Source organism: Chlamydotis macqueenii, chromosome 8 (assembly GCF_036417535.1).
Source record: "Chlamydotis macqueenii isolate bChlMac1 chromosome 8, bChlMac1.mat, whole genome shotgun sequence".
Classification (NCBI taxonomy): Eukaryota; Metazoa; Chordata; class Aves; order Otidiformes; family Otididae; genus Chlamydotis; species Chlamydotis macqueenii.
The window spans coordinates 15,606,254-15,626,375 of NC_141563.1; the positions used below are offsets into that span (position 1 = coordinate 15,606,254).

Below are 20,122 nucleotides of genomic sequence, written 5' to 3' on the forward strand. Positions count from 1 at the left end.
CGGGGATTTCTCGGCTTGTCGTGTGACTGTCTGTGTCCAGCCAGTTATCCAAAATGGTGGAAAGCCCACTCTGCTTTGGGAGGGAAACAACAATTTTTCAGGTGTGGCTGAAATGCTGTGGCTGGCTCTAAACTATGTTATAAACTCAAAGGAACTTTCACCACATTGATGCAGTCTGAAAAATCAATGTCTCTGAATCTGCTGTGCCTAGAGAAGGGTCAACAGCCAGCACCGCTGTTTGCATTGCATTTCGAAACCGGAGGCTCCCGAGGGAACCTGGTGTGTAGGACCATGCAAGCACAGCAAGGCAAGGGCTTTGGGAATTGCAGGTCTCCTGCGGAGTGAGGGGGCATATCTACCCTGGGAAAGGCTTATCCGAAGTGGTGCCTCTGGTGCGTGCAACGTCCGGTGTGAGCTCTTCAGCCATGCTGAGGTGAGATGAGCTTCACAGCTGTCCTGCGGCATCCGTGGGTGCTAAAACACAGAGGGATGGAGCCCTACACCACGCGTGTGGGGGTAAGGGGTGAAACAGCCTGGGCTTGCAGCTGGAGCTGCACATCTGGAAAGCAACTCTGCGGGGCTTTCAGTGGGTGGGGGAGCACATTGACAGCTTTCAGGGCTTTTGTAAGGGTTTGGTCAGAAGGACTGGCCTTTCATCGGGCACCAGATGGGGATTTTCCAGCTCCAGCTCACTTGATTTCCATCGCGTCCAATGCTGATGCGAAGGTTCGGATACAGAGCTCTCCCACCGAGGAGGGGTGTGTTTCTCAGACCCCGCTCCCAGCCCGGGGCTTGCCCTGTGTGTGTATCCCCCACACCGTAACCACTTTTTTTTTTTTTTTTTTTGGTCTCTTTTTTCCCCAAACTTCGGCGGGGGCTGGACCGCCAGACCCAACGCTGGGTGTCAGCGCTGCCTTGCCCTTTCGGGTCCCTCATTATTATTATGATGTTTTTTTCCCCCAAGGTTTCTCCGCCCGCTGGAAGAGGCGGGGGGTGCGCAGACCCGCCCTCACGGACCCCCCCCCCCCCCTCCTCCCTGCGCGCTCCGCGGCGGCGCGTCCCCGCCCCGGGGCCGGTCCCCGGTGAGGGGCGGGGGGCGGTGCGGGGAAGCCCGGCGCGGCACGGCACGGCACGGCACGGCAACGGCCCGGGTCCGCCATGCCCGCCAAGTCCAAGTACAACCTGGTAGATGACCGGCACGACCTCCGCATCCCCCTGCACAACGAGGACGCCTTCCAGCACGGCATCTGCTTCGAGGCCAAGGTGGGCGGTGGGCGCTGGAGGGGGTCGGGGGCGGGGGGGTCCCTGCCCACCGCTCACACCTCGACCCCCCAAAAATTCCCACTGGTTTCCAGCTCTCTTTTCCCATAGCCTTGAGTTTTCTCCGCTCGCCTTTCCCGTTGGCGTTGCCTGCTCTCCCCGCAAACTCAGCTGCAAAGAGTTGGGTGAGGCTGCCCACCCATCCCATGAGGATGTTGACACTGGAGGGACGGGTCAAGCTGGAGCGGGGTCACCCAGCTGCTGTCCCTCCATGTGCTTGTTGCTCGAGGACGTTGGCCCCAGGGCGCCTGGGAAAGAGCGGGGGGCTCGGGCTTTGCTCTGCGTTCCCAGCGCCGTTGGGTGACGGTGGGTGACACCGCTGGAGTGTCAGTGCGATTCGGGGTGGTTGGTGCCTGCAGGGTGCTGCTCTGATGGGATGAACCCATCGTGTGAGCGGGCAGAGGGACTGTGTGCCATTTGCTGTGCAGTGCAAGAGGTCAGGGCTGCCTGCCCAAACTAGAAGCTTGCTATTTCTCCTTACACATATAAACCATTCTTGCTAGTGGATTTGGCAGGATGTGTTTTTTTTGGTTTGTTTTTTTTTTTTTCCTGTTGGGACCTCTCAGTCTCTTACTCCACTTAGGCTGTGGCTTCCCACAAGCTGAGTGCTTGCTCTCTCTCAGCAGGCTGGGAAAAAGCCGAGTTACCTGTCCACGTTGCCCAGCCCTGAGCAGGTAGTGCTGGCCAAGCAGCACTCCGGGAAGCAGCTGGCTGTGAAGTTTGAAAAGGGGAAACATAAAATCCTGTCCCCTTTGCAGTTCCCGGGGGATATGCTTATCATGCTGACAAGAGACTCTGAGTGAGGTTGACTTGGAGGAAACTTGGTGTAAAATAGATTTTGGGTGGCAGGAAGGGAGGCACCTGTGGCTCACTGTTGTCCTTGGACACGGGTGCTAGCAGGGGAAGGATCACAGCTTTGGCATCGAATCCTGTGCAGTGACCTGGCGGCAAGGCTGCAGCTCCTTGGAGGGTGTTGAAGTTGTGTTATTTCCCCCTTTTTCTCAGGGCTGGGAGGGTTCCTCTGCAGAGGCCATCGCCTGACGGCCGGCACCGTGCTGCAGAGAGCAAGGCAGCAGAGGAGTTGTTTACGGAGCAAACTTAAACCTGCTTTGCAACTCTTTCCTGGGAAAGACTGTACAAATTCAGCTTTGCAGCCTTTTGCTCCTGGATTGTTGGAGCCAGTTGCTGTTTTACTGGCAGCACCTGCTCACCCCTCACCTGCAGGGAGGCTGCAAAGCATCTCCCCTTCTAAATCCCACGTACCTCTTCTGTGCCAGGTTTGGGTGGTGAGGAGTGGGAGAGGGCTTCAATTGCCCTTCGGTCTGTTTGCGGCTCATCTCTTTTCTGTGCTGCTGGCTTGGCTGCATTGACGGGGTGGTGCATATTAGTCTTTGTTAGCTCCTCTTTCTCTTATTTGGTATCCCGTGGCACGCGTTAATGCCAAGCACAATCCGTACGAAACACAGCTTCCGAATTTGTGGGTTTCTCCAGCGGCCCCTGATGCCAGATGCAGAATGCAGATGGCTTAGGCAATTACTGCATCCTTTTATTAGATTGCTGGAGATTAATTAAATGCTTACACTCCTTTAGTTCCTTTTATCCCCAAGAATCCTGAGCACTTAAACCCGCGTGGCTCTTGTTTCAGCCAGGCACCCAGTGTGAGTCACAAAATTTAGGAACTCTGATTTAGGGGAGAACTTTGGGGGAAGATTAAAGAAGAAAAATGCTTGGCTGGGGCACTGGGACTCACGTGTCTGTCTCCTAAAAGCCTCCTGGGATTGCTGATAGCACGAGTGGTGGAGATCCCAGTGTTACAGCCCTCAGCAGCTGGATCAGCGGTCTCTGCTCCAGCAACCCAGGATTCCTGACGAGCTTGCGTGGGGCTCACTGCAGGGGCGTAATACAGGCCTGAGTCGGTATGCGCTGATTTATTGCTTTAATTTTTAATTTTATCTTTACACTCAGACCTATGCTGTCTGCTGCTGTCTTTAAAAGGTACATGTAGTGGATGTCGTGCGTGTTTTGGTTCACCAGTAGCTGCTGGCATCTGTGCTGATGTTCTCCTTGCTGCTTTCCTGAGGGAATTCCAGTGTCCCGGGGTGGGTGGCCGTGAGCCATCAGGGTTTGGGCCCTGTTCAAGCACAGAGCCATGGAGTCGCTCTGAAGTGAGCGGTGCTGTCACATGCGATGCCATCAGGAGACCCATATTGCTTGTCCCCACGGAAGCTACTTGCAGCCGTATGCTCTGGCACAGGGACACCGAGTCTGAGGGAAGTGTCCTCTAAGGATTATGTTAATCCATTTTCTGGAGATAAATCCAATAGTTGGAAAATCCCACTCTATCTTCTTAGGAACAGTAATAATACATTTCACACTTTTGGATCTTTTTTCATTGGCCACCTCTCTTGGCACCAAACCCCTCTGTGTCCCGGAGGTGCCTCAGCCAGGCTGCTGGGAATCGGGGGAACTGGCTCCAAGGGAAGGCAGGGCGTTCGCTTTCTTCTGCCTCTTGTGGTCTGAATTGTTGAATAAAATTGAAAGCCTGGCCTCTTGAGTTAGCTGAAGCGTTGGGATGAAAGAGCTGGGAGCTGCAGCGTGGCACGGGGGAGCAGGCATAAATTCCCACTTGTGCAATGATTTCCTGGTTAAATAAATGGGTATGTAGAGAGTAAAGACTCCTCCTGTCCTCCTCCACCCCTCCGCCCGGCACTTCTCCTCCAGTCGGTCAAGGCGAGGAGTGGGGGGTGTTGTGAGCTTACTCCTTATCTTCCCAAAGCCTTGGTACTGCAGGATGAAACCCAAGGGCCAGCTTGTGCAACACCAGCAATTCTGCGCGTTCAGAAATCATGACTCAGGCCACTCCGACGCCTCCAGAGAGATCAGCATGTAGAGGGAATGAAATGGGGTGGTGGAGCCTGTTACTGGACTGCCAAGCTCCCTGTCCATTCGAATGCAGGGGTGCTGGGTGCTGCTGGGCTTGCATGGGGAAGCTGTTACTGGCCCCCATCTTTAGGGCTGCTCTCAGGAGCTCACTGGGCTGGGTTCTTCTCTTGCCCTGGAGATCTTGTGGTCCAGAGCAAGGTCTCACCTACCAGATACCCATTATTTGGAAACAGCTGTTGATCCTTCAGTCCTGAGGCTTGTTAATCCATTCACAGTGCCCTAATGTACGTGGTTCCCAACGAACGAAGGCGGAGGTGGGTGCAAGGACCCTCTCTGCTGCTCCTCCATCTGCAGGTGAGGGGAGAAGGGGCTGTCCGAGCAAACCTCGGTCCACGGGCAGACCCACTGCCTGCAGTCCAGGACTGCCAGGGGCTGGGACCAGGCGTGTGCTGAGAGCCAGCTTTCCTGATGCTGGACTGGTTTGCAGATAAATGCAGGAGTGGAGGTTTGGGAGGATGGCTGCTCTTCTGGGCAGCAGGTGGGGGTTTTGGGTTGGAAGTGGTAGTTTGGGTTTGTTTTTTTTTTTCCCTTAAGGGATCTTGGCAACCAGGCATTCTCTATCATGTTTGTCAGTACTTTTCTCCGCTTTTGTGCGTGGGAAACTGAAGTTGAACTGAGCATCTGCTGTTGTCTATGTTTGGAGATGGGACATGAAGGAGCCTTTAGTCTGATCCAATATGTCCCTTCCTATGAACCTCTCCAGCTCACCTGGCCGCCAGCTTCCCAAGGCTGCGAGCGCTGGCAGAGCCTGCATGTTGCTGCGAAGATAAAGCTTTTATTGGGAAAAAGATCCTGGCCTCGGGTGACCACCAAGCAGCGAATGCACATGTTTTTCCACTCTAGTGTATATTTTTACGCGTGCAGGGCCCATGCATAAAAGTGTTTGAAGTGAGTTGAGTTGCAGGCAGCTCCGATTGGGGTCTTCAGTTCCCCTCCTCTGCTTCAGGCTCCTTTGCCAGCGAAGTTCCTTTTCCCAGAGGGCTGCGAAGCCGGAGACAGGTTGTGTGAAGCTCTGCACCTCTTTAGCTGTCTGAGAGAGACTTGGCAGCTTTATTTGGGGGCTGTTTGTACTGGCAGCTCTGGAGTACGGTGTGCTCTGTCAAGGCTGCTCAGCCCGGAGCAAAGCTGCGGTGTGATTTAGCCCGCGATTGCTTGCTCGAGGCTATAAATAACCTTCCCAAGTGCCACGAAAGTTCTCATCTGAAAGAGTGGCATATTTCTGCAATACTTGTTAAGTCAGTTCACAGGCTGCTTAGTGAAACTCTTAGCAAAAAAAAAAAAAAAAAGAAAAAAATTCTGCTGAGATTTGGCAAAGCTGCGTGTGCCGAGACTGTGGGTACCGGTCAGGCAGCACCTGGGCTTGACAGGTGCCAGAAGGTCCCAAGGAAGAAGCAACGGGGGAGTGGGATGCTCCCAGCCCTGCTTTCTGCCCGCTGAAGAGCTCTGGTCTTGCGCATCCCATACACGAATGCCTGTTAAGGCTGTAGCTGGGCATAAGAGCAGGAAGCTCAGCCCCTGCGCAGGGAGCAGCTGTTGGCAACGTGGTTGGGTGGGGTACGGAAACGGGGGAGAGTGGACAACCCTGCTTCGTTGGCACGGAAAAAACTTCAGCTCTCCTGCGGCACCACCCTCGCTCTGTGTCCTGATGTCCCGGCTGCGGGGCCGCATCCTGCTGCAAAGGTCTCTCTTCTCGCACAAGCCCCATTTTGGCCAGTGAGAGGGGAGGGTGGGTGCAGTCCACGTGGCTCTGGTGGGTGCTGAGGTCTTTTTCTTGGGACCCCCTAGAGCTCTGTTTTTCTGGCACTCGAGCCCCCGTGCAGCTCATAGGCAGTGTGAGTGCTTATGAGTATGGATATCCTTAGGGCATCAGCCTGAGCAGTGCTGCCTGGCATGAGGTGTCCCTGTGTTAATGCCTGCTGTCTGCTTGCTTAGCTCTGGATGGGTCTGACATGCTGCGTTAAACTACCTGGCTCCCAGGGCTGGGTGCACCCCGGTGTCCTCGGGGTGCAGAGCCCCATTAAGAGAGGACTGGGCAGGGCTGGAGCCCTCCAGCGCAGCAGAGAGCCCGCTGCACCCACCCATTGGGCTCAGGCTGGAGAGCCAGGGCTTTTTTCCGTTGGAGTCCCGGACTTCTGTTGGCATCCCAGCTTTTCCGTCCCTTTTGGCCTCTGAGCCCACACCACTGCAGTCTGAGTAAACTTCCCCCCTTTCCTTTCAGCGAGGCCAAGTGTTCCTGGGGTGCAGCGCAGAGCCGGGGCCTGGGGCTCCCCAGGCAGAGGCTGTACGTGGGCAACTGGAGAGCAGGAGCACTGGGACAGCAAAAGTCCCGGGAACTGGATTTCCCCTTGCTTTCCCTGATGTCTGCAGCCTGGGGAGAAGCCCTTATTAGCCACGCTGTGGATAAGCTGGGTGTTTCCCCAGGCACTGGGGAAATAAAGAGGTGCCTGAGCACTTTGACCCTCACTTCGTGGCACAGCTGTCTGTCACGGGGCCAATGTCCTGGTACCTGGTGCAGCCTTGTGCCATCCGGGACTCTTCAGAAATCTTGTGACCCTCGCACCCCATATCTGATGCCTCCCACTTGGCAGCCTGGGTGCAAGACCTCGAGTGCTCAGAAAAGGCTCTACTGGCCCCAAGGATGGCTGCGTAACCCACGGTGCAATGCCCCAGCATGTCTCTTCTGCCTGCACTGCCCTGATGCCTGCCTGCCTGCAGCTCCTCTGCAGAAGTGGTGGCCCCGTGTCCATGGCAAGATCTCTGACTCATGGTGGCTTTTGAAGCTGGAAGCCCAATGGCCAGCCCGTCTAGGCTCCCCTGTAAGCTGGGTACGATTCAGCCCTGACCTTTGCACATGGTGTTGGGCTGGCGGAGCAGCAGCGTGCCTCCCTCGGGAAGGACTTCACTGCCCGCCACCTGCGAGGGATCTCATCAACACCCCTTGGAAGGTGGCTCCCCGTCAGGGATGCGATCAGCCTTTGGTTTTCCGAAAATATCTACCACCCGCTGTCACAGAAAAAGCACCTTCTCAAGAAAATTCATTTCTGACAGAGCACAAAACAAGCAATATTTAACAACCTCGAGGAAAAATGAGAAACTAAGTGACTTGTGCAAACATTGCTTTGGCAAAATGCTCTCCTTTGTTTTCTTGGTTTTTCTTCCTCTGGCCAGGGGAGGACTGGTATTTCCCTGAACTGGACAGGTCTTCTGGAAGCCGTGAGTGGAGGGTGCGTGGTGTGGGCTGTGGCTGGAGGCCTCTTCCAGCTGTGCCTGGGACAGACAGGGAGGGAGACAGCAAGCAAGCTCCCTTCGGGTGCTGAGAAGCCCGATGGGTGACAGTCACCAAGCCTGTGCTGCGGCAGGGAGAGGGGCTGCCCTTTCCAGGGTCCCGGGAAGGACCCATGGAAGGCTGGGTCCCGCACGTGGGGGACCAAAAGCACCCTGCAGAATAGGTGCTTTGTGCCTGCCTGCCCGTGCTGCCGGGCGATGCAGCCCCGAGTGGCTCTGGCTGTTTGTTGTGCGAGGGTGGCCTTTGTGGGGCTGCCAGAGCGCTTGGTGACAGGAGGGACCCCCTCGCTGCCCATTCAATGGCGCTCCGAGCAGGCGGCCTTTCTTCTCCTAATTGGGTTGGGGAGGAGGGGGCTGCCTGTGACTGCCCTCCCCACCAAGCCAGCTGTGCCCCCTGCCTTCAGAGCACGGGGGTCGGTGACCCCCTCATCCCACCTGGCTCATGGGTGCAGGTGTGGGGCTCTACCTCTGCCCCCCAGCCCCTGGCAGGGTGGTGGGGCCATGGATCTGGAGGCGATCATTTGGAAAAGCCGTGTCCTGCATGTGTACATGTGGTTTCCTCCTCGGTTCCCGGGGGGCTTGGGGAGGGTGGGTTCTTTCATGGGCTTATTATCTTTGTCAGCTCTCTTTCACACAGCTTTATTTTCCTTCCTTTTGTCTCAGGCGCCTTACTTTCTCCTCCCCCGGCTCAGCCCCAGCTCTGCTGCCTCCCTTTCCCGTGGCGTCAACCTGCTGGCATGGATGCTGGTCCGAGCACTGGGAGCCGGGATGTTGACCCCTGTGGGGACCAGGGCACCACCGTGCCTGGCACCTTGCTTGTGGCAAGCAGATTTTAGAGGAAGGCAAAAGCCCATGCCTGGAGGCTGGGAACCCCCATGTTCAGGGGTCCCTGGGGCTCCTGCCTTTGGTTGGGGGACCTGGGTCTCAGTGTTGAAGTGGGATGAGGGGGAAGTCCTGCACCCTGGAGGCTCCTGCTGCTTTGCTGATCCCCTCCTACTTTTCCCACATCTCTTCCCGAAATGAAAGTCTGTGCGGTGAGTAGGAGGGCTGGAGGAGAGCGGAGCAGGAGCAGCCCTTGGTGCCCTTATCGCCTTCAAAACACTGGTAAATACAGGTGGTTTCTCAGGCCGTCCCAACTCCTTCCCTGAAAACAGTAGTTTAGCTCGAAGGCTGACCTCCAAGTCCATGTTTTTGGGAGCATGGTCGTTGCATTGTGAAGAGCTGCTCCTCTGCAGTGCGATTCCCATGTGTGATTTCTGCCCTGAAGGCAAAAATAATCTGGGGAGACTTTGCCCATCTGTTGAGTTTTATGAAACGTGCAAAAAATACCTGCCTCCAGAGTGGAGGTTGGGGTGGGCGTTTTTGGAGCTGTGAGCACAGTAATTGTGTGAAGTGGGCCCAAGCTGGGGCTGGAGGTGCCATGGGCTCTGGTAGGGGCACGCTCCCGTGAGATGCAGGATGCCCTGGAGCCCAGGTTTGGGAGCAAAGGCAAGTCCTGCACAGTTTGTGACCCGAGTCCCTTGGTTCGGGTGCTGACAAGCATGGGCTGGAGGGAAATAGCTGAATAAAGGGGTGTAGACAGGATGGCATCAAGACAGTTCCTGTTGCTGGTGCTGGTTTCCAGGAGGGCCATCCAACGTGGTGTCTAGTTTCTGCTCCATTCCTTGCTTACAGGACGACCCAGCCCAGACAGTCTCGCACGCACAATTAGGGACACAACTGAGTGTTGCTGCTGGCCGAGGTTGTGGTTGCCAGCCGGAAGGTCAGCATTGCTCAAATACACGTGGCTGTGGGAGCCAGCAGTGGACGGGGCTGTCTCCTGCTCAGCTGATAGCTGCCACTACCTGCCCTGTCCTGCATGTGGCTGTGCTCTGCGCTCACCTGCGCAAGGAAAACGTGGGGAGGAGGAAAGCGGCAGTGACCTTGTGCTGTTGGGAATAGCTGGAAGCAGATAGACATCCTCTAGCTGTCCCCTTTGCTAGCAAAACTCTGTCCTTCTTCCCCCTCACCCTTCAAGGGAGACTCAAGTCTGGGCAGTTAATACCGCCTTTGCCGGCGCTGTGCTTGGTGGGCTTTAATTCCTGGGTTACGTAAAAGCTGCCCTGCACCGTGGCAGCCTGCTCAGCATGTGATGAACATGCCAGCTGTTTGGTGTTTATTTTTATATCCTCTCTTTTCACATCTACTCTCAGCACCGACTGCCCGGTGCTGGTCGCTGGACGCCTGCCTACGTCTGCACCCCAGGGCAGGGGCCGTGCAGCTGGGGCTGGCCTCGCCATGTGGGGGGGCCAGCAAAGTTTGGGGTGTGGAGGGTTAGCAAGGAGCGTGCACAAAACCCAGGGGTGGTCACGCAGCCCCCGCTCTGTGCCCTCAGTAGAGCTGGCAGCAGCATCCCAGCGGAGAGGAGCTGGGTGTCGTGCAGCAATGCTGCATGAGAAATAACCCTCCTCCACAGCCTCTGCCTGTACGGTGACCCCCCAGCATGTTTGGCCATTTAAGCACCCATCTCCTTGTTGGTGCTTGTAACCAGTGACCTGGGTTTTCACGAGATCGGCAAAGGTTACGGCTGCATTCATGGGAATGTATGGCCCTGCCAGGTTTAGTGCCTGTGCTGTGCTGCCGAGGGTTACGTCAGCGCTTGTGTTGAGATGAAGCGTGGGAGCACAGGGGGCTAGTAAATAGACTCAAAACGCTTTTCTTTTAACTACATGTTTTTAGCGCTCTGCATTGACTCCTTGTCACTTGTCTGTTTTCTGATCCTTGTTCTGAATCTGCCCTCTTCCATTTTATTTTTAAAAAGCTTTTTTTTCGGCATGTCTCCATGCTGGGTCGTGGTGGTGCTACCTTTGGTCCCCTTTGAATAGCAAAGCAGTTCCTTTATTGGCTTGGAGGCTCAGCATCACTGCAAAAACAACCAAGGGTTTGGCAGGGCTGTAATTAAATAGTGAAGGGCCTGTCGCAGGACAGGTTGCCCAGCTATTTTAGGGATGTTCTGATATCCAGGTCTATAATAGATGGCTTAATGTGGCCGAGGGGATGTTGGCTTATACCTATGTACTTTGATCACGGCGTAGATGAATAGTCCTGCTGGCCTGATTACTGAAGTTATTTTATTGTTAGAATAAGGGCTGCTGAATCCCTGCAACATTGTGGTGAGGGAACAGCTTCATTGTGAGAGGCATGCGAGGCTTCAGGTGCAGTGGGCAAAACGCTGCCTGTTCCCCAGAAGTGACCCTGGGTTCCATCCAGGGATGCCGTTGAGGCTGTGGTGGGACCATGAGGTTTGCAGTGCTGTGGAAGCTCAACTAATTGGCTCTTTCTTTCCCTCTAGTACATCGGGAGCCTGGATGTGCCGCGGCCAAACAGCCGGGTGGAGATCGTGACGGCCATGCGGCGGATCAGGGTGAGTGTGGCAAGGATGCTCCTTCTCCTTGCGCGTCGGGGTGGTGGGGGCACTGCTCCTCCGACTCCGCTTACACTTTGTCTCACCTAAGTCCTGTCCTCCACCTTATTCATAACTCTCTATTTTTCACCGTCACTCTCTCCATGGAGATCTCCGGGTATCCCAGGATTGGTGGCTTGTGACTTTGTGCCACACCATCACATTTGGAACATCCCCAGTGCTGGCTGTCCCCTGTGGTACCCAGGTGTCCTGCATGCCGTGGCTGGGGTTAGCTGCAGCCCAAGCAGTAGCAGGACCGTCTCCATGCTCACAGTGCTGCATCCTTTGCAGCAGTGTGTGCTACGGAGGTGGGGATGGAGTGAAGGGTGGGTGTGGGACATGGGGCTGCCAGCACCAGACAGAAACCATAGCACATCCACGATTCCAAGGATTTCCTCATGTGTGAGTCCCAATTCAAAGGTAACAGCAAACTACTTCTGGAAGAGGTGTGTTTGTGTTTTACTGCTTGCATGAGCACTTCAGCTGCGTGAAAATTTGGGTGCTGCCTGGATGTGCTGGCAGGTTAGTGCCTGGTGAATGGCAAGGTGCAAATTAAAGTGCTCAGTAACGAGCTCCGGGGCTGGCCAGCAGTGAGCTTGTTTAATAGCGAGTAGGTCAGGGAATGTCAGCTGGTAATGAAGTCATCTGGCTTCCCAAAATACTTGTAGTCAGGATACGGGGTGCTCTCGCCGTATAATGCTTGGCCGACAGTCATGAGGAGCTTTTCCTCTGTGCCCCGGCCTCTTGCCTGCACAACTGGAAGGTGTTCAAGGGCGGGCTGGGAGGTGAGCAAACCGCACGCACGGCTACCTCGCTGCCCCAGGCTTCTAACAGCAGGAGCTTGACTCCTCTCCAATGCACGCGACAGCCCTTTGGGTGGTGGTTGGACCGTAGTCCGACATACGTGGTGGTGTTGGGTGCAGGTCATTTGGTCTGCTCTGTGGGTCACAGCAAAGGGGTCTGCCCTGTCTTCCAGGGATGGCTCTCTCCTGGGAGTAACGCTCTTAAATGGAAAGGGCTGAGGGTGCTTTCAGGGATGTTGAGTAATGGACGAGCTGTCTTTCTGGTGGCCTCATGGGTTCCCACGAGCGCTGGACCTGCTACTGTGGCTGAGCAGCCCTACCAGAGCTCAGCTATCACTTTGCTCCCCTCTCAGCCCCTCCTGCAGACTCTTCCCATAATCTTATTTTCTCTTTTCTCATCACCAGAGGAAGAGAGGAGTATCATATCCCAAGGACAGAGATTGCAAGGCTCTTCTGCTTCAAACTTTAATCATCTAAATAGCGTGTAGGCTTTTCTCAGCAGCTTTCCTACCTGCTGTCCTGTCCTCTCTGTGGTGGTCAATGTGGTGGCTGGTGCACAAGCTGAGAAGTTCTTTATGGCATTATGTTTGCTCACCTTGGTTCCAAACGAGGTCTGGGACAGAACAACTGTTAAGCTGTCAAGAGCTCTTCTAAACAGCTATTTCCTCTGCTGCCTTTCAAGATAAGACTTTTGAAAGAATGCAGCTCCAGCCCCAAAATCACATAACTCCGCATCAGTATGGGAGAACTGACACAACTTTGAGGTCTTAAATAAACCCTAGGAAAAAAAAAAAAACCCACCAACATCCTGTTGACCAATATAAATAAACTTAAGCATAGTCTAGAAAATTCATAGATAAAGCTCTGACTGGCATAGAAAGGACACAAATCAGGGTAAAATAATGATTTGTCACGATGAATGATGTGCTTGAAATGTGTACTCAGGCTTCCTTGGTTCAGCGTAAGACAGGAGAGATGCGAGTCATTGAAGGGCCGTGAGTTTACAGAGCAGATCTGCCAGAGACTTTTCGCATCTGTTTATTTGTGACAGAGCTGTTTGTGAAGAGGATGCCAGGGTGGTTTGTTTGATGGAAGTTTATGCGTATAGCCCTTCCCTGGTTTCCTGTGTTTTGCGCTGGCCTTGCACTCAGCAGCAAGACGTTATCGCAGCGTTGCAAGGGCATTCGCTGGCTGGGCTGGGCACCGGAGGCTGGTTTGAATTTGGCTGGAGGTCAAGGAATGCGTGTCCATCTTAAAGCAGAAGGGTAGTTGTGTTCTTTAAGGAATAAAGTAATCCCAGAGTATTGGCATGGGGAAACCAGAGGAAGAAAAATCTTATTTAGGCACTGAAAGCGAGCAGTGGGAGATCTTCAAGTGCAAGCTGCAGCGTTTCTGCGTGTGGTGTGTGAAGCAGCTGCTGATGCTGCAGTTTGCAGTTTTTAATGCAGTCCCTGTTTTAGGAGGGCAAGTGGTGTGTCCCGGCCTGTTCTGAGCTCCTCTCTGCTGCTGATGGAGAGGGACCCTCTCCATCCCCGCTGCTGCAGCTCCCGTTTCTCAGTGCTGCCTTTGTGCTCGCTGCTCATTGGGCTTTGGCTGCTTTTAATAATGGTTAAAGAAATGGTCCTGCGAAGAAGTGAGGAAGCGTGCTGCCCAACAGCAGCAGTTGGGACTGGAGGGCGAGCGCTGTGGGCCTGACTGCTCCTGGTTTCCTGTTTAGATGGGAGACCTGACCCTTTCGGGGGCAAAGCGGAGGACACAGCATAGCCGGCATTGCTGGGATTCCTGCTCCGGCTGGGCTCTGCTGCCCTGCTGCCGCGCTCCCGAGAGGAAAACAGAGCAATGGCCGTGGGCAGAACAGCTCCACCGGAGGAACTTGTATATATTAAGCCCAAATTTGGTCCCTTTGGTGGATCTGGGTTGACAGGGACTTTATACAGGGCATCGGTGTTGCAGGGCAGGGATGGCATCCCCATCCTCCCCCTTGCTGAAGGGCTGGCAGCGGCATGGCCATCCTTGCGGTGCTCCATGGAGGGGTTTTTGTCCAGAAGCAGGAGGATGTTGGAGAATTCCCTGGATTCTCGCAGCTCGGGGAGAGGAGGGAAGGGGAGGTGCTCAGCTGCCTGCCTCTGTCTTCCAGCTTTTCCTCCCTGCTCTGACTGGGCTTGCTGGGGACACAGCCCCGTCTTGCCCTGCGCCTTGGTGCAGACCCCTGACCCTGAAAGGAGTTGGTGGAAATGGGACATTGGCCCTGCCAAGGATGCTTTTGGACAGCAATTTTGTGAGCCTTTGCTGCAGCTTTCCTCCAAAGCCTGCATCTTCTGTCTTTCCTGAAGAGCACTGATGGCCACGTCGGTACTAATAAATACAATAGACTAGGGCTTGTTTTCCTGGCAAGCAGTTGGGCTTGTGTTACTACAACTGAACCCCTTCTCCTCCTCATCCCAAAAAAGGGTGTCTTGGTCCATGTCCTAAACTGCTGGGGCAGGTTGGACTTTGAAGTGCTCCTTGGTTCCTCTGGGTGCAGGGCGTGAGAAACCCATCTGTCAGTCCAGAGAGTTACCCTTGGGCACCTGAATATGAGATAGTCCTAATTAAAGACTCGTTAAAGTTGCAACCAACCTGTCCTGTTGGTGTGAGCCCAGGGGGCCTTCCTGGCCTGAGCTCTCCTGGGGAGCAGCAGCACAGAGGCCACGGTGCCTTCTGCTCTGCGCCGATCACGGGCAAAGCGTGTTGTCACAAGGTAAATATATGTAAATGCTTTCCTCCGTGCCCTTGGCGTGTCTCCAGTGCAGCCAGTGCTACCTTGACTGGGGCTTGGCGCGGTCATTCTAGAGAATTTTGAATCCTGGGTTTTTTTTTTGCCGCTTGGATTACTAAGCGTGGCTTTAATCCAAGTTTTCTTTGGTGCCAGAAGGGATGAAATCCCATATAGGCACTTCTTAAAAGCTGCTTCTGTGGAAATCTTCTGTGAGCCTGTTTCTGGGAAGTGTCCAGCTGAGTTTTGCAGGCTCAAAACAAGGAGGCATTTCAAGCACTTTAAAATCTATCCCCTCTACACCTCCCACTCTGTCAGGTACATCTGATTTTGTGGGACTTCTGCTGCTTGGCATAGCTGAGCTCTATTTTAGCAAATTGGCAAAATTGCTGAATTTCAATAAGCTTGTTTAAAGCAAGGTTTTGCATCCCCTGCAAGCCACATGCACAGTCGGACTGGTATGAAAATGGGTGCGTTTGGCCAGTTATTTCTATAGAGCGCCTGGTGTAATTTTGAGCTCATTTAATTAAAATATTTCTGAGAGACCCCCGTTGCTGCCATGGTGAATTTTTAAAAGCATTCCGTAATTTATAATGATGCCTTTTTTTTTTTCCTGTTTTCATCATGCAAGGAGCAGCATGGCTGTCCCTTCTGTAAAAACAGAGCAGGATTTGAAAGCAAGCGGGTCCTGCGCGTGTGGTCCCTGCCTGGGGGTCGCCCACCCCTGGCTGCCTGCGGGGATGCGCGCAGTGGGCTGGCCAGGAGATGCTCTGGCTTTGGCCGCGTGAAGAGCGCAGCCTGCGCTTTGCCAAGTCACGGCACTCGGCGCGAGGTGAATTATCAGCAGGCTAATGACTTGATTTGATTATCCGAGATGGACAAGATTATGCTGCATTTGATCTGGGAGGAATGGAAGGGATGTTTGTAATAATTTCAATTGCTCTTTCAGCACTCTGACAATTGCAGTAAAAAGGGTGAAGGCTTCTGGGCAAGTTTATTGTAATTCTCCGGGTACCACTGGTGCCACTTAACTTCATAATAAAATAACGGCTAGTCCAGCATTGCTACCAACATGCTACTTGATTATATGAAGAATGTCAGGATCTCATCCTGCGGTTAGTATTTAATCAATAAACTGATTAAATTAGCACCCAGATTCACCAGAGCAGCCTTTTGACCAAGACTGCCCATAGGAGAGGAACAGTTTTCAGGAGAGTTGGCCAAAGTGTGGTGGCCCTGGTTACAGCATCACAAGAAGCGTGGCCGGCAGGTCGAGGGAGGGGATTCTGCCCCTCTATTCTGCTCTGGTGAGACCCCACCTGCAGTACTGCGTCCAGTTCTGGAGCCCCCAACATCAGAAGGATGTGGACCTGTTGGAGCGAGTCCAGAGGAGGCCATGAAGATGATCAGAGGGCTGGAGCACCTCTCCTGTGAGGACAGGCTGAGAGAGTTGGGGCTGTTCAGCCTGGAGAAGAGGAAGCTCCGGGGAGACCTGATAGCAGCCTTCCAGCACCTAAAGAGGGCCTACAGGAAAGATGGGGACAAACATTTTAGCAGGGCCTGTTGCAACAGGACAAGAGGTAAGGGTTTTAAACTAAAAGAGAGTAGATTTAGATTAGGTGCAAGGAATAAATTTTTTATTCTGAGGGTTGTGGAGCACTGGCCCAGGTTGCCCAGAGAAGTGGTGGATGCCCCATCCCTGGAAACATTCAAGGCCAGGTTGGACGGGGCTCTGAGCAACCTGATCTGGTTGGAGATGTCCCTGCTCCTTGCAGGGGGGTTGGACTGGATGGCCTTGAAAGGTCCCTTCCAACCCAAACCATTCTATGATGGTAGGTGCTCTCCAGCAAAGCTTTGAAGCTTTCTGACAGTGTTAAGCTGTGTTAGTTGTACGTTACAACAGAGTACATACATGAGGAATGTGTAAAATTACAAGTTGAAGGTGGCAGATGACTCCACGTGGCCGTAAGAAGGTGTGAGCCATTAACACTGGAAAGCACGGTCTGAGCCCCGGAGGATGGGGCTTTGGGCACTGCTCACCAGAGGGGATCGGAAAGGCGTTCCCCGGCTGATGTGAGCAAGTACTGCCTGTGCATGCTGGCTGTCTGCTGGGCTTGCTGGGTCACGCGGTGGCGGGAATGACTGGGCTCAGCCAGACGTGCAACCTGACTGGTCCTGGGGAGACGAGGAACAGGCATGCTCCTCTTCCCCAAGCAGCTGGCCTCGTAAGTGTGTTAAGCTCATTGCCTTTCAGCTTCCAGCAGTTCCCTAACTAAGCGTTCTCTGCCAGGTTTGGGGCAGCAGCAAGTCCCTTACAGCCAGGCTCCAAACCACAGTGCCAGGTAGGCACTGAGCCCAGGACAGGACTGGAGCTGCCAGCAAAAAGCTGGGAGGTGGCAGTGCCTTGTGTCCCCCATGTCCCCATCACACATCCTTGTCCCGCGTTTGCTTGGGTTGGTCTTGCCTCGGTTGCGCTTTCTTCCTTCTCTGAGAGCTGACAGCGTCTCCCTGTGACTCATCTCAGACTCCGGCTGGGGCTTTCCCCGCCGGCGCTCACGGTGAGTCAGGTTACCAGCTCACTGATGCCGTCGTCTGAGCCATCGAGCCATCGGCAAATATCTACTGGGAGCTCATGGGAGAGGATGGGATATAATATCTGCTGGGCTCCCTGAACGTGGGGGACAGGCAGACCTTCAGCATCACTCCTTCCTAGCCCAGCTCCCACTCCCTCTGTAAATGCAGGGCCAGCACGTAAAGTCATTTCACAAATGTCTCTTCCCTTTTGTGCCCTTATGTTCCCTCCTCTTCCTCCACCTTCATTGTCGTTCTTCCTCAGCAGTGTTTCTTCCAGCAGGCTTTAAGCATTGCACGAGCGGGTTGTGTTATCCCTTGGGCTCAGCAGAGCGTGTGCAGGACTGTCGGCGCGTGCTGGAGCGGTGCCCCTGGCTTTCTGTGGCTTTTCCTTTGAAGCTCTCCATGTTCCACGCATGGTTTCGGTAGGGCAGCAGGCCCAGCTCGGTGCCTGGGCTCAGCTGCACTAGAACAAGGGAATCCGGTGCTGCAAACCTTGCTTTCCGCAGGAACGTGGTGCAGCTGGAGCACTGACGCATGTAACATCTGTGGTACCGCAATGCCACGGGAGCTGCCGGAGATGCCAAGCTGGCTCTCCTGCTCTCCTCATGCCCGCTCGGGCTTTTTCTCCTAGAAAAGAGTGATTTCTTGCACACTCTGGCTCTCGGGCATTATTGAATTTAGCCTGGCTGTCAAGGAGGGAGGTCTGCGGCTTGTTCTGGGGTTGTGAGAGCGGTGGTAACTGCTGTTTGTGAGGGTTTGAAGAGTTCTTGGAGGAACTGTCGTCCTCTGATCGCTCTCTGCTCCTTCTGCAAGGTGGCAGAGCTGCCTTTCATTGCCTGACCCTCTAACTTGCATAAGCCTCTGCAGAAAGTACTATTATTGAGGAAATGATAATAATAATTGGTTCAGCGTCACCAGCCGTAACACACCCAGCTTGGTGCTCTCCAGCCCCACCGCTGGCACGAAGAGGTGACAGTCTCTTCTGCTTTTAGAAACTTGCTAGTGAAGGTAGCCATCTCCACTTCTCTTTGCATTTTGGAATAAATTCTGAACTGTGCTTAAGAATAAGCTTGTGGCGCACCTGAGAGGTTGTTGAGAGGAGAAAATGGGTTTGAGAGGGGTCTGCTGCGGTGTGGCTGATTTTGGGGTCTGCAACTCATCCTAGCATCTCCTAGCACAGTGGAGAGATGGACTCATCCCTCTTTTCCAATCCCCTTGATTTCATGACTCCTCATACCCATAGAATTGCTTTTATTTGGAGCGGGTTTTTTTTTCTTCTGGTTTACTGCACTGCACCATGGAGTATTCCTGCTTTTTTTTTTTTTTTTTTTAATATATAAATCAAGGCTTTCATCAGTTTGCTGCCACCATGGCAACTTTTTACTCTTGGGATGGAGTGGGGTCCTTGTGCTGAGCACTGAAGCTGTTGTTGCATGGAGCTGAGCAGAAGAGACATGGGCAGCTGTATCCTGGGGAGCAGCCTCTTCAAGGCAGGTGTGAGCGTGTCCAGAGGTGATACCTGGTTCTTGCTCTGTGATTAAGAGGAGAAATAGCTTAGGAAAAAGGCAAGCAAAGTGTAAAAAAAAACCTCGCAAGCAGGGGATCAGGGGTGAAGCAATATTAAATGTCTGTGTTATGGATGAGAAATTGAGGCACAGGGAGACTAAGTGACCTGTCAGACTCCTTCGAGGGTGGCATCCCTGCACAGGGAACCAGGCTGAGTTAAAATTGAACCAAACTGAAGTCAACACTTAAACTGCTGCTCTTGTGTATGATCCTTCTTGCTCTTGTGCTTCTCTGCTGGTCCTCGAAGGCCAAGGACCCTGTGATTTAATTTGTTGAAGGGTTCTCCTCTGCTGCACCACCTCAGAAGAGAGGCAAAGCATGGAGCTGCAGCCTCACACACACAAAAAAAAATGCCGCATGCCCCCGTTTCTTCACTGCTAAGATGAATTCTTGGTGGTTTTGGCTCGGTGCAGCAGGAAGGTATTTCAGGGGATGCTGTACACCAAATAGCCGGGGGGGAAGAGCAGCGTCAGAGCTCACCTCGCAGCCTGTGGCAAGGTGAGAAGGATTTTGGCGCAGGGTTTTGTAGCTGTGAGAGCTGGAAGGGGATGTGCGTGTTACAGTGTGTTCCTGTGGCGCGCGGCAGCAGAGGAAAGGATCACATCTGCTAAAGATGAGAGGCTGCAAAAACTATTGTGTGAGCTGCTCTGTGGAACGGATCCCGTTTAATTAGGGAGCTGGAGGAAAGGATGTGTCTATTGTAGGACAGCAGAATGAGCACAGCTGAGAACAAGATAAAGGAGCTGAGCACTCTCCCAGTCCTGGCAGAGAAGGGCCGTAGCGTCCAAAGCATGATGAAAGCCCCGGAGGTCTCTTCCTCCTCCTGCTTCTCGGCATGGAACTGCAGCCACAGACACGGTTCCCGGCTGCTCTGGTGTCCCCATGGATGATAGTCAGTGGGTGAAGTGATGCGCTTCAACTGGGATTTTTGGAGGGACCGGACTTTCCCCGCCCACAGTAAAGTCTGCCCAGAGCAAAGACTAGTTGGAGAACATAGCCAAAATTGTATGAATTTTCAGAGGAGAAAATATTTCCTTTTCAGGCTGGACTTCCCTGATGGAGAATGAGGATCCTAGTGATTCTTAATCTGTCGCTTCGTCTTCACCAGCATAAGTTTAACATGGTGGAAAAAAAACCCAACCAAGCCAGTTCTCCTTGCCATATGCTTCCCTATGGAAACTGCTGATCTGTTTCAGTGGAAACTGCAAAATTGACCCCAAGTGGGTATTTGCCGCAGGAAACTTCAGCAAAGGTGATTAAATTTCAGCTTAACTCTAACTGAAAACTGCCCCACCGGTGACGTTTTACAGTGTAGTTCTTGGATTGCAGCGGTGATATGCGTTATAGCGAGACATCTCTTTCTTCTTTTCTCCAAGGCCTCCGGTTTTGTTTTGGCACTTTACTCCACTGACATTTTCTTAACATGATGGATGG

At 53.6% G+C, this 20,122-nt stretch overlaps 1 protein-coding gene across 2 annotated transcripts in view; it reads left to right on the top strand.

Moving 5' to 3' along the window:
* Window positions 1-306: 306 nt before the first annotated feature.
* NOS1AP (nitric oxide synthase 1 adaptor protein) overlaps window positions 307-20,122 on the top strand; it is a 45,651-nt gene continuing 25,835 nt past the window's right edge. Inside the window, exons 1-3 of one of the 2 annotated variants that reach the window (XM_086753796.1) lie at window positions 307-433; window positions 965-1,263; window positions 10,880-10,951. In XM_086753796.1, coding sequence (XP_086609922.1) covers window positions 1,159-1,263; window positions 10,880-10,951 — 177 coding nt within the window. In that variant the 5' untranslated portion in view covers window positions 307-433; window positions 965-1,158. The remainder of the gene's footprint in view (window positions 434-964; window positions 1,264-10,879; window positions 10,952-20,122) is intronic. The other variant, XM_086753795.1, reaches the window with a different exon arrangement.